The sequence below is a fragment of the Typopeltis vanoorti genome, chromosome 3 (genome assembly GCF_054136105.1).
Source record: "Typopeltis vanoorti isolate ZY-2024b chromosome 3, IOZ_Tvanoo_1.0, whole genome shotgun sequence".
Classification (NCBI taxonomy): Eukaryota; Metazoa; Arthropoda; class Arachnida; order Uropygi; family Thelyphonidae; genus Typopeltis; species Typopeltis vanoorti.
The window spans coordinates 16,047,628-16,062,573 of NC_143551.1; the positions used below are offsets into that span (position 1 = coordinate 16,047,628).

At 35.9% G+C, this 14,946-nt stretch overlaps 1 protein-coding gene across 3 annotated transcripts in view; it reads left to right on the forward strand.

The window, feature by feature from the left end:
* Window positions 1–14,946, forward strand: part of Zip48C (Zinc/iron regulated transporter-related protein 48C) — a 245,670-nt gene that overhangs the window by 40,253 nt on the left and 190,471 nt on the right. Inside the window, exon 5 of one of the 3 annotated variants that reach the window (XM_090415478.1) lies at window positions 11,069–11,230. The exons of 1 other annotated variant lie outside the window; for it this stretch is intronic. In XM_090415478.1, the coding sequence (XP_090271604.1) occupies window positions 11,069–11,230 (162 nt within the window). Of the gene's footprint in view, window positions 1–11,068; window positions 11,231–11,670; window positions 11,710–14,946 lie in introns of all 3 variants that reach the window. One more of the 3 variants, XM_090415479.1, reaches the window with a different exon arrangement.

Here is a 14,946-nt window from a genome sequence, read left to right on the forward strand (position 1 = left end):
GAGATTAGCTCTGCTAACACATTCCTGAATGTTCACAAGTTAAGTTCTTTCCTAATATCCTTGTTTTTAATATGATACTGCCATTGATGTCATCTGTTCAGTCCCCTAATCTTTCTCAGGACTCTCATATCTGTGGTCTCCAGTCTTTGATCAAGAGTTTTATTTCTAACCTAGCTCTCAGATCCATAAGTTAAAATTGGTTTGAACACTGTCTTGTATATAGCTAGTTTAGTGTTTTAACTAATCTCTCTGCTATTCCATATCAATTTATCCAGTTGACTATCTACCATACCAGCTTTGCTAATTCTACTGTCCATTTCCAAATTTAATTTGCTATCTTCACTAAAACGTGTGTCTAAATAACTGAAATTTTTACTTGTCCTAAAAAAAATGTACTTTATCATTTGATCTTAAATATCAAACTTCTTTTAGCATAACAGTAACTATGGGAGCTGTGATCAGGACTTTCAGTAGTTGGTTGTGAGTGTCATAATGGTGTTTACTATAGTGAGAGTCAACTGTAGTTCAAGAAATAACCTTCAAGCAACAAAAAATTATAAACTTATAATAGACTTGAATTCATTTGAAATGAATGAAATTAATCAAAATTAATTCTTTAGTATTTTTATTAAAGACTGTGCAAATTATCAAGCTCATTTTTATTGCATCATTTCTAAATGTGTTAGGATTTACTGATCTATTGTAGTATTAATTGGGCCTATCTGAAAGTCAATGTTTGTGGGATGAAAAACCCATGATTCTTATTTAAAAAAAAACTTTGTCCTCTCTGTATGAGGTCTTTCTTACATCATCATTACTGATTGAGATATGGTGGTTCTAAGCATATTTTTATGTGGTTACCATCCACGAAAGGTTATTACTAAACCTAAAGTACATTTGTACTGTGGATGGGCAAGGAACGTTTTTTTTTTTTTTCATTTTTGTCATTTTTATATATTTTTTTTGTAATTTATTTATTTATTTTTACATTGTCTGTAAACTGTGCTCTAAAGACTAATTTCCTGCAATCTAGTATTTCCTTCAGTCCAGTATATACCACATAATCTTTTCATAACCTTACATTTTGCAGTATTAAATTAATAACCATTATTCTTTATGTACTCTGCCAATTTGTTTAAATCCTCCTACATGATGTCTCCATCAAGTTTATCAACTATTGGCCTCCCCAGTTTTGCATCATCAGCAAACAGCTGAATATCTCCATTTAGTCCCAGTACAGAACCTTGAGACATCCTGATTCTCCTAGATTCCCTACACCCCTTGAGGGTACATGGCAGGAATTTGATGATGATGATGATAAGTTCATTTACATTTTTTTTATCTTTTGACTTATCAATAAGAGAGATCTTACAAATTCGAGTATTTTGTTGGAGATCAATGGACACAGTTCACTTCTTATAACTTCTTGCTGGATTGGTTGGCTGAGTGGTTAGCATATCCACTCTCCTGCCCAAAGGCTGGGTGTTCAAATCCTGCTGTAGGCACTTATGTTTGTGATTATCTGTGAAACTACTAGTGGTGGTGGCAGTTGCAGACACTATACTGCAGAAGCAAGAAAAACAAGTAGTTTTATAGTATCACTAAATGCAGTACAGAGACATTTACAGTATGTATTATATTTAGCAACAATTTGTGTAATTAGAGACAACTGGAAGGACCCTCTGATAATGAAAATCATGTCCTTCCCACCAATGCAATGCTACATGCATGTTGGAAACAGTTTTATTGTAGTGCCAAACACTATCTAGCTAAAGATATTTGTTCTAGCATCCTCTGCCAAATTTTCAGTTGAAGAAAATATATGTAACAACTTTACAATGCAGTCACTGAGTAAAGAAAGCACAAAATTTATGTAAAGCAAATTTTCTGAAGCAAACATAGATGCTTATGCATATTTTATATATATATATATATATATATAACTGGAAATCAGTTTGAATTGCATTTGAGATTTTTGATATAATTAAGACATTTCAGAAATTCTAATTTTACAAATACAATTTTACCAAAAAAGTTGCAACTAACATGCCATATGAACTTGAAAATAAGCATGAAAATGCAATCACCCAACACAGAAGTAGTATACATATGCTAATACTTGTTCTCCTGGTGGATTACACATGTGCGTACGTTGCCTAGCACAAATGTGTTAATGGATATTATGGATTCATTGATTTCATATTGTTAAATAAAATATGATTTGAGAACTCTTTGTTAAGATTACTTGCATTTAAAGCAACTTGCTGATGTCCATCTGATAGCCAACCTTCAATCCATTGTACTAGTCTAATATTATTATTATTATTATTAATATTATACAGGCACCTCCATGGAATCAAAGACTCATCGCGGGAGACCCAATGTATCCACACAATCTATTGTACCTCTCCTTGAACCCATTAACAGATAAAGCACTTGCATCCTCTGGCAACCCATTCCACTCATTTACAACTCTCCAAGCAAAAAATCTAGTCCTCACACTATTACTAACCAGAGCTTTATTCAACTTCTAGGGATGACCCCTTATTCTGGTCCCTTGCATCTATCCTATAAAACTCTTTAAGCAACTTAAATGTTTCTATCATATCTCCTCTTTTTCTCCTATCAACCAGCTTCTGCAATCCACACACCTTCAATCTGTCCTCATTGAAAACATTCCACAGGCCACTCACCATCTTGGTCACTCGCCTCCGAATCCTCTCCATTGTTTCCTCATCCCCAGGGTACCAGACTTGAGCACAGTAATCCAGATGTGGGCTTGATATGCCCGCATCTGGATTACACAGGGCCTTATAAAGAGGAATAACTTTCTTATCTCTACTTGTTAATGTGGTCTTCAATAGCTAAGTAATCTTATGGGCAACCTTAGTAATTTTAGCAATATGTCCTCTAAACTTTAACAATATGTCATCTAAATTTTAACTCTCTGTCTACCACTACCCCTAAATCTCTAGCTTCCTCTATTTGCTGGAGTACAGTGCTATCAACATGATACACAACTTGTAATCTATTTTTCCCAAAATGCATAACTTTACATTTCTCGAGATTAAACTGACACCCATTAACTTTTGCCCATACTGACAGCCTATTTAAATCATCTTGCAAGCTCTCCACATCACCTTGATTAACTGTACCTAATTTTCATCATCAGCAAACAACTGAATATTTCCTTTCAGGTTATATCCTATATCATTTATGTAGAAATTAAATAGCAATGGTCCTGTACTGAATCTTGCAGCACACCACTAGTCACCTGTTTTTGTCTCGATTCTGTCCCTTCATATACCACTTTTTCATATCTGTCCAGCAGCCACCCTCTTATCTACTTAACCAATGTCATATTCATCCCCTTTTGTTCTGATTTGCATAAGTCTCATATGTTATTCTGTCAAATGCCTTTGCAAAATCTTCGTGTAGCCATTTCCTTTATCCAACTTAGCCGTTACTCTATTATAAAAAGTTAATAAATTACTAAGGCATGACCGACTCTTCCCAAAGTCTTGTTAACCCTCAAACAGTATGATATTTCGTGTGTAGAGGCTTAAGTGCTGTGAGGACATCATGTTGGAGGCTTAATAGATTTTTTACAACACTCAAAAAGAATTAAAATAGAATTTAATACTTCCTATATTTCGTCCTAGTCACTAGGGCATCTACGGGGATTACAAAAACAATTAATGTAACATATGCACAAATAACAAACAATACTAAGCCCAACCACGTGGGTGACACTAAAGTCCTATCTAGGTAGAGCGCCCTCTAAGGGCAGTAGTAGGTGGCCTGGAATGTAAGGTGGGAACTCTGGTGATGAGTGTTTCCCAAATCTTCGGAAGCTCAATGCAACCATATTTATTGAGATTTGGTTGGTTTTTGAGAGCTGCTGCTGCTTCTAAGAAAAGTCTCTCTTTCTTGAATTTGCTGTGGTGGAGCATGGTGGTTTTCTTCCATGATACTCTGTGGGTGGTGTCCAAAACATGGTCAGCCAAGCCTGAATGGCCATAGCCACCATGCTCCACCACAGCAAATTCAAGAAAGAGAGACTTTTCTTAGAAGCAGCAGCAGCTCTCAAAAACCAACCAAATCTCAATAAATATGGTTGCATTGAGCTTCCGAAGATTTGGGAAACACTCATCACCAGAGTTCCCACCTTACATTCCAGGCCACCTACTACTGCCCTTAGAGGGCGCTCTACCTAGATAGGACTTTAGTGTCACCCACGTGGTTGGGCTTAGTATTGTTTGTTATTTGTGCATATGTTACATTAATTGTTTTTGTAATCCCCGTAGATGTCCTAGTGACTAGGACGAAATATAGGAAGTATTAAATTCTATTTTAATTCTTTTTGAGTATTGTAAAAAATCCATTAAGCCTCCAACATGAAGTATGATATTTTTATCTATCCATTCTTGAATTCTCTTTTTTACCAATTTTTCTAGTACTTTTTACCACCATGCCTGAGATACTGAATGGTCTGTAATTTGCTACTGCAGTTTTTTGAACCTCTCTTATGCAAGGGAATTGTTTTATCCTCTTTCCACTCTCTTAGAACTCTGCAAAAGCCGAGGTTTATATTACCTAGTTTAGAGGCATTATTAGTTCCATTGCTCATTCTCACAGAACCCTAGCTATTATCCCATCTAATCCCACAGCTGTATTTACATTGAGATTATGCAATATCCTAGGAACCTCTAATTCTTTCATCTCTGTTCCCATGCTAGTGTCTGTCACATATGTCAAAGCAGCAACCTCACTAGGATGACATACCCTTGCAAATAGTCACTCAGTAACTCAACTATTTTATCTGCTTCTGTCTCCTTGTGACCATCATCACTCATTAAGGTTAATCTTCCATAGTCATTCTTCCTGTATTCTTTTTTTGGCTGCAATTCATCTGCAGTATATCATCGACAGTAATTCTCTCCCATCCTATTTTTTCCTGAAAATACTAAACCCTTCACATTCAATCCCTGTAACTAGCATCTGCTGTTAGCCAACTCTCATGCAAGGTTGCCCTAACCAGTGCCAAAAACTTCTCCCTCTTGTTCCTAATACTTCTGGCATTAGTATAGCAAAACTACAGCATCTGTCCCCCACCCCATTTACTTTCTGAATTGATTAACCTATTCAATATTTTTGCTTGAGAGACTAAATTCTTCACTTGGTCATTCTCACACTCACTCGCCTCATGGGCACCTTCACACAAACTCACTTGCTTCCATCCTAATTGTTTAAGTTTCCCGGAATTTGTACTTCAGCATGCTCGGTGAACAAAGCTCTCTCCAGACACCTAACACCAAAACCATTTAGATGCAGTCCATCAGCATTGTACAAATCCTTCTTTCTGTCAAACAGAGACTACAGATCCACAAATTCTACATATAGACTCATTGGCTATTAATGCCCTCCTCCTCAGTTTGTCTCTATCGTGGTGTGGTGTGGTATTAGACGTACAATCTTCATCTTGTTGCTTTTCAGTTTTGCCTCTTCTAACAACTCCTTTACATTTTCTCTCATAAAATACTTCTCACTTCTCAAATCATTCGTACCAACCAAGACAATCATTTCCTTTGATTTATCTTCTCGCATCCAGATGGCATGGCTAATATAGTGAATTTCTGCACCCGGGAAACACGATTTTTTCACACTTTAAGTATTCCCCTGATCATCAAGTCCCTATACGTAATTTTCTCCTCAACTTGTTTTTCTTGCTTGTTCGGATGGTCTTTATTATTCCTTTGGATCACCTGCTGCTTTCCTTTTTTAATTGCAATTTTTTGAATTTTTATCACTTTGTCCTGTGAAGGACAACATTTAAGTACTTGATTTCTTTATTAATTTCCATTTCATTCTTCTTTATTTCCATGGCTGCATGTTTAACATTAATAACATTATTTTCCATCTTACTGTTGGTATTTGTTGTGTTTGCTTCACCTAACAGACACTTACTTTTGAAACACTAAATACATTCTCTCTCTCTCTCTCTCTCTCTCTCTGGTTTCAATTTCTTTCCACATACCCTTTAATTTTTTTCAACGAATACATTTCAAACACACACACACTTCACTGAATAAAATCCTGTAAATTCAAATTACCGGACAATATGGTCTTTGCCACCATTGTTTGTTGTGTTGGTGCCATGCCGACAATATCACAATGAACATCACAATAAAAATGTTATAAAGATACTAAATATTTTATAAACACAAAAAATCTACACTAATACACTGATTTTCCAAGGAAAACGCACAATAAAAAGGACAAAAAATCACTAATTCTACATGAGTGCTAAATTACATGACAACTCCCAATATAACCCATATCCTACCTCATCTGCTCTAGTTTGACTATCAACTTATGTTGTAACCTATGAAAAACCTTTGCAAGGTCAATCTGTGGTCAATCCGGTTCTGGTTCTCACTAGCCTTTCCAACACCTACACAGGTGGGCCTGTAATTTGATGCTCAAGTTCTGTCACCTCCCTTATGAAGTGATACAATCTTCTTTGACCTTAACCAAACTTGAACCAAATGTAAAACTCATATTAAACAAATATGCCAAGGCAGATGTTAACTTACTGGCACATTCCTTCAAGCTATGCAGTGATATATCAATTGCTATAGACTTTTTAACATCCAGTTTGCTCAGTTCCACATGTACCTCTTGCTCACTCATAGTCAGTCTCTCTTCCTCCTCATCCATTGCTCTCAAAACTGTGCATGATTTCACATTCACAAGGTGAAAGAGCTTTATGAACTGCTCATTAAATATCTCAACTATATCCTCTGCAGCAGTTGTCCTTATATCATTCTCTCCAGTCAGTGTCATCTTAGCATAATTATTCTTTTATTTGCTGGCTATATTGAAAGAACTCCTCAGGTTTTTTTTTTTTTTTTTTTTTTGGCTTCATTAGCTAACTGCTGCTTGTTCTGCTCTTTTGCTATTCTTACCAACCGAGTCACCCTCCTTGCCTGTCCTTATGAAATTGATTATTACCACTCATCTTACGTTGCATCCATAATGCCTTTCTCTGTATTTCATGCTTGATCTCTTCATTCATCCATTTCACACCTATCTTATTTAACTTTCTGACTCTTCAAATACATTTACACATTGCTTCTACCTAGATAGTTCTTAAATAGCACCCAGCATTAATCTCCTTTCCACCCAATTCCTCATTCCATGCTACCATTGCAAGCTGTCTCCTGAGCCTCTCCTAATCATGAATAAAACATGATTAAAACTATAAGATTTAATTAAATTTAACCCACACCACCACTCAAAACAAAAAAACACACACACACAACAAAAATTTTTCGATGATAAGTACATATGCTGTATTTCTTTTATATATTTTTTATATTGATCTCATACATGAGAGGTTGAAGGACCTATAGGCACATGAGGTAGCTGCAGCTCTTGTATTAACAGGAGCAATAGAAAGTGGAGTAATGATGGTCGCCCATTCACTGGAACAGAATAGACTTTAGAACAGTGCTGAAACATTGCATATGTGAAATAGAGGTTGAAGTGAATCTATAAGAGAGAGATCATCAATGAGCCTAATTGCTTTTATTGCTTGATGCTGGACAACATCAAGGATTTTAAGGGAAGTTTTAGGTGCACCACCCTAAACATGTGAGCAGCATTTTAATCATGGATGGATTTGGGATTTTTATGTAGTGAAGAGTTGCCTAAGTGTAAAATAGGCTCTTGAATGAAGTAGAATGTCAAGTTTCTTGGATGCTGAGGAGACTATTGATGTGCTTATGCCAAGAAAGATTGGAGATAAACGTTAGTCCAAGCAAAGAGCTGGTTTGAGATAAATGTTATTCCAAGCTGGGGGTAAGAGTAGGTGAGCTGGGATTTCTTTTGCATGAGAAAAGGCAAGACTGTGTTTTGGTGGCATTGAACATAACAAGGTTGTCCTTGCCTCATTTGGAAGATATTATGTAGATCAATATTTAAGGCACTAGTTGTTGATAATCTTGTAGCCTGGGATGTCAGAATACTGCATGGTTTGTAAAATGAGCAGGATGAGTGGAGAATACTATGTCTGCAAAGCTGTGGATGGGATAGTGGTTATTTTCAGTAGGTGATAGGACAGAGCCTTAAGGAAATCCAGCATTGGTGGTGAAGCTCGAAGAGAGGTAGCCATATACAGTGACTCAGGGTGAATGACCAGAGAGAAAGCAAGTTATCCATTTGAATGGCAGAATCTGTACTGGTTTGTTGCTTATTAATTGGTGGGCCTCTAAGTAGTGGAATAGTTAGTACAGGTTCCAGAAGATGGCAGGGAGACCAAAGAATGGCAATTTGTTCAGTAGGCCTTGATGTCACACATGGTCAAAAGTTTTAGAAATGTCAAAGATGACAGCACAAGTTTCTCCAAACATTTCCATGGTACGTGTCCAGTGGTGAGTAATGTAAGCTGCAAAGTCAGCTGTGGATCTTGAATGGCAGAATCTGTACTGGTGGTCTCTTATTAATTGGTGGGCCTCTAAGTAGGGGAGTAGTTGGCTATTGATGACTTTTCCATTATGTTGGAGAGGAGACAGAATTGATGGCAGTTGGTCGGTAGTTTGATGGTAGACATCTATCATCCTGTTTTGAATAGGAAGACATGAGATTGCTTCTGTGCATTGGGATGTATATATATATATATATATATATACACACACACATATATACAGTCATACCCTGACTTGTGTGAATCCGGAGTTATGCGGTTTCTTATATGTACGTATTCCCGTCCCGCTTCACGCCTCACCGCTAGTCGTATCTTTCAGGCGCCGGCCGCATTCGTCAGTGTCGCACATGCTGTGAACAAGCACTGATGTCTTTCACGCGGTCTCCATTCATACATGATTTTTATAGTCTACAAACTTTGCGATTGTTTAATATTATGTTCTTGATAAAAATTTTATCACATTAAAAATAATAATATCATCCAAAAGTGGCATTTGAGATCTGATTTGAATCTACCGATGACTGTTTTGCATATGTTATGTGCTTTGGTGTAGGCAGAGTATGAAGCTGGAGTTCTTGAAATAAGCCATTTGTGGTAAGATATATTTTTTTCTTTGACTGCTTTAGTACACTTTTGGTTGACTCAGGGCTTGGAAAATGGATGTGGATTATGGGTTGCATGGGAGATGAGGGACTTCATACCAGTGAGAATAAGTTCTGTGACTCATTCACAGCATGATTTTTAGGCAAGTGGAAGCAACAGTAAAACCAAGGAAAGGAGGAATAGAAATTCTGGAGGTCATCCCACTTGGTTCCTTTGTAGTGGCAGAGGATGTGAGGTCAGGAGTGGTTGGAGGAGAGGAGAGGATGTTCTGTGTGAGAGAACCGATGTAAGAGATTGTGGTCTGAGTTGCCAAGAGGAGAGGTGACCTCTGTGGTGTATCTGGAAGGAGAACTGGTCAAAAAGAAATCTCCAGAGTATTTGGAGAGTGAAGAGGGTTATCAGGGATTCAAGTGGGTAGATGTACAATTTGTGTTAGGTCATTACTTATAGCAGAGACTTCCGCTTCATTTTCTGCTTGGTCAATGGTGTTGAAGTAGGGAAGCCAATTGGAATTGCAGACATCAGGGTCACCCAGGAGGATGACCTCACTATTTGGATAGCATGATTGCAAGTGGTCAAGTTTCATGGAAAGGAATGTGAAGAAATCTGATTGGTTATTAGTGTTTGGAGACTTGTAAATGCAACAAATGAAATTTACTAATGGGGCAAGGAAACCTTGAGCTAGAGAAGGTCAAAAGCAGGGTACTCTAAAATTAGCCATTCTCTGGCAGGCTTTATAAAATCTATGTCAGATTTTATAAAGGCACATGTGCCACCCTTGTGGTGAAAAGAATCGTGAAGTGCATGTAGTTTGGTTACTGGAGGTGGACAGTAGTAGCAGAGATCTGGGTTTTTGTCAAAAAAGATGTCTGGTCTGGAAGAGACTGCAAGTGGTGGATATCATTTATGTTAATACCATGGATGTAAGTAAAGTGGACACGGAAGTGAATTTTTATTGAAGAGATTCTGGTATGGTCTGTATGTTGTGACTGGTTGGTGTGACTTTTTTAATGGGATTAGTTTACAAGAGAGATTCACTTTTATCACAGTGTAACTGTTATTGTTTGTGAGAGTCTTCATGGGTTTGATGAAAAGTTTGATTAGATGGAAGGATATAGTGGGGATGTGCAGTGAGAGAAGATACTCTTGGACATGACTTCCATACAGAGAGAAACCAGTGTCAGTGGTCTTGACAGTGCCTCTCCACATACCATTACTCGGACTCCCTCTTCAGGCACAACTTGGCAGAATATGTGACAATAGGATTATGCATCAGTTGACCATGAAGCCTCCTGACTCATTACTGACAGGTTCGGGCCTGTGCACTAACTGATAGCCATCCTGTAGTAAAATAAATATGTTTTTCATGACCTTGAAGGGTATCAATCACACATGGCATTTGCTATTTCTTATCTGCAATAAGCCGGGTGGGGATATTTTACCTGGCAATGAAGAACATCTGCTACCTAGTGTCTAGTTGGCATTTCCTCTAACTGAAAAGGTATCCCGTTTGTAGTAGGGATATTTGCTGGTTTCCCCAGAGTGCCTTTTATGAAAACATAACCACACTGGGAAGGCGAGGTTGATTGACAGGGAGAGGGTGTATATTGTGTGTCCTTGCCCATTAGTATGCTAAAAGAGTTGCCTGTGCTTATAATTAAAAGCTGAAAAATAGTTTGTTGTTAGTAAAAACTGATGATGTTATGTATTTTCTGTAGAAAAACTATGCAACAATAAATAACATGAATTCTTAGGAAATCACTTGAAATTCAGAATTGCCTGTGTGTGTGTGTAAATGTCATATTTATGTTAATAATGTTAATTCAAATAACATAACTTAGGTCACCTCTATACATTATATAATTAAATATAATAACTTTTTAAATATTACATTAGAAATGAGTTATAAAAAAAAAAGACTTTTAACACTATCTAAACTTCTTATTTGTTTCATTATGTCTTTGGTACTGATTGAAGTGATAATAGATCCTTACTTGGCACCACAGTTACCCAAAGAGTCCTGGAAAACTGGGAAAAATGGCATTTGGAAGCCCCTTCCCATTTCTGTTGTGTGGCCCTCATCATGCAGAAGAGGGTGCTCTCATAATTACCTTCTCCAGGCAACCCAGCCTGATACAGGTAAATCATCAAGTTTGTGTCAGAAACTAAAAAAAAAAAAATCTTATGGAGTTGCTCTTTTGCATATCCTGTTCTTACAGAAAATTCCCCATAGTTTTAATGTGTTAGTGAGCATGCTGCGAAAGTGCAGGACTATGGCTCTTAATTGCAGAAAAAAAAATGACTGAGAGACTCCTTGAAGAAATTACTGCATTCTTTTATGAATATATAGTTTTGAAGAAACAAAACTTGTCTTTCCATCTTTCAAACCATACATAAAGGTGAAAGTTGAATCCTTTTCATTTGTCGTATGTAAGCAAACAGTATTCACAGAAACAGTTTAAAATAATTTTTTTGCTCAGTTTTTTATAATTACAGAAATTCTTTATATATAAATTGTGAATGTATTAAAAATTTCAGAAACAAAACATTCATTTCATGTTATGATTCTTGTTTTTTAGGAATTCTAGTTTCAAACTCACTGATCAAATATATTTACTGTAAGTACATGGTATAACAGATTATAGTGTTAAATAGTACTAAATAAGAAGTATTTGATGTCTGAAGTAATTTAGGTACTTATAAGTTCATATGTGCACCAGTTTAAATGACAGAGAGAGAGAGAGAAGATCCATCCCTGAACTAGTGCTATTTTTGTTATAGCATATATATTGCATTACATCTGAATTAGTGCTGAAGAATGCATAATTTCTATAAATTATATTTGTTGGTATTTCTGTACTTGAATGGATTCTTAATCAACTTAAAAATAACGTTTGTAATGTTATTTTAACATTATATGCTGGAAGCTGATTTAGCTTATCATAGGTTTATTGAGTTTAGAGTGGTGATAGACAAAGATTTTAGAAAAAAAACCCTGACATATCTCAAACTAAGTGACATAATTAAGAAACTTATAAATAAAATAACATTACAATAATAATATATAGATAGCCTCTTGTACTGTTATTTTAAAAGAAATTTAACATTCCTTCATTATCTAAAAGTAATTAATCAGTTGAAGATTTTAATGCTAAAGAAAAATTAGGTATTTCTATACTAAACTCTCTTTCAAGAAGGCAGAGTATAGAAATAGCTGCACCAAAACTTGATTCTGATAAGCTGCTTAGTCATCTAGATATATGTCAAGAACACATAATCATCATATCAGAAATTATCCAGTCATCCAAAGTTCAGAAAATCATTTGTTTGATTTATCACTCTTTTCAGATAAGATATCAGTTTTCTCCATCTCTTTTTTATATTTGAAATAGGACATAAAAAACTTTCTCATGGTGGCTACATTATGATTCATGATGCTATGTTATTTCACTTTGCACATTTTATTTACACATCAATATGTGTGCTTTTTATATCTCAGGGAGGAAAAAAAAATACAATAACACGATATCTATGCACTTTTTTTTTTTTGTTTGTTTGTTAAATTTTTAGTCATGCAAGTGAAATTTGACAAACGCATGTTTAATATTATCATCAAATAATAATCTTTATTTACATATTTCCATTTGGTTTGCATTCACTTTTGGTGAAACACCATATATTTGCTAATGTTCAGGTAATAAGTATCTATTTCAATAAACTAAAATATAATTTAATAATTTTCATTCATAAATTTTAGGAAATGGATAAGATGTTGCATAGTGGAAAAGTTGTTCAGTTCAGTAGTTGTAAACATTTGGATGACAACTTTAAACAACAGAATGCACAGTGGTAAACCTTGAAACAAATTTGTTCAACCTAATGCAGTGAGATTTTTTTTCCTCTTAGTTCTTGTGCCAGTGGAAATAAGATTATAATAGCGATTTTGCAGTTCCAGAAAATTTCCCACTAATCAGCCAAAAATAAAAATAAAAATAAAACACACATACACACACACCATGACACTACACAAAAGCAAGATGAATCTAAATGCATTAACCTTAGCCTGACCACTGGAAAAAAAAAAAATTTTAAAAGGTCTGATTCTATCCTTGAACACATTTAGGAGTGTCATATATATAAAGTGTCTTGTGCCTGCAACTTGGTGTACTAAGAGCAGACAGAAAGAACTATTAACATTCACGTTGATGAATATAAAAAGATGTGTGCTACCATTGTAGATAGCCAAGGTTAGTTGCAGTAGATGCAGTCTAGGTTTCATCATCATCAAATTCCTGCCATGTACCCTCAAGGGGTGTACAGGATATGATAGTACTACATGAAAAATATTACATCATTATTAATTTCCTATCTACAATTTTCCTCCAAATCAGTCTGTTACTTGTCAAGACTCCAACATTATCAGATCTTATATTTCTATCGTCTAAAGCACTTTGTACCGTATCAATCCACCTATATCTTGGTGTTCCTCTGGGTCGTTTTGCTACCAACCTGGCAGAGAGCACTTGTTTTGCTAATCTTTCCTCGCTCATTCTGTTTAAGTGACCATACCACCTGAGATTAGCTCTGCTAACGCATTCCTGGATGTTGACAATGTCAAGTTCTTTCCTAATAACCTCGTTTTTAATATGATATTGCCATTGATGCCATCTGTTCACACCTATAATCTTTCTCAGGGCTCTCATATCTGCGGTATCTAGTCTTTGGTCAAGTGTTTTACTTCTGACCCAGCTCTCAGATCCATAAGTTAAAACTGGTTTCAACACTGTCTTGTATACAGCTAATTTAGTGTTCCGACTAATTTCTCTCTTATTCCATATGAATTTATTCAGTTGACTTCCCACCATACCAGCTTTGCTAATTCTGTTGTCTATTTCTATATTTAATTTACCATCTTCATTAAAAATCGTGCCTAAATAGCTGAAATGTTTTACTTGTTCCACAGGTTCTCCATTCACAACACAGTTGACATTTTCAATGATTCTGCCTATTTTCATTGTCTTTGTCTTTTTATTGCTGACCTTCATACCATATCTATTACAACAGTTGTTCAATTTAGTCAGAGAATCTTGCAGACTTGTAGTGGATTTATTTAGAAGTATAACATCATCCGCATAAAGCAAAGAGCTGACATTAACATCTCCAATTTTGATATCATGTTTAATACCACTTTCCTTCATAATGTGATTCATATAGATAATGAATAACAGAGGGGATAATGTACATCCTTGTCTCACACCAGATTTAACATTAAACCATCTTCCTATACTTCCTTCAATTCTAACTGCTGACTTACAACTCAAATAAAGACGAAGTATTGCTTGATATAATGCCCCATTGACACCATATAACTGTAGCGTATTGAATAGCTTCTCTCTTGGCACCTTGTCATATGCCTTTTCCAAATCGACAAAACTTAAATACAGATCTTTGTTATATTCCCATGCTTTCTCGACTATTTGTCGTAAAGTGAAGATCTGATCCTGACAGTCTCTATTTGGCCTGAATCCAGCTTGTTCTTCACCAAGCTTTTCTTCCACAATTCTTCTCAACCGTTTCTCAAGTATACTTGCATAGATCTTGCCAGGAACACTCAGTAGGGAAATACCTCTGTAATTCTCACATGCAGTTTTATTTCCCTTTTTATATATGGGTACTATGAGAGCTCTACTCCAATCATCGGGTCCAGGCTTTCTTAACTATGCAGTGCAGCCACTGTAAGACTCTTATACCACCATACTTCAGCATTTCTGGTCGAATATCATCTACTGCTGCCTTTCCACATTTCAAGCCTTTGATGGCTTTTTCTACTTCAAGTATGGATATGTATTCCTGAC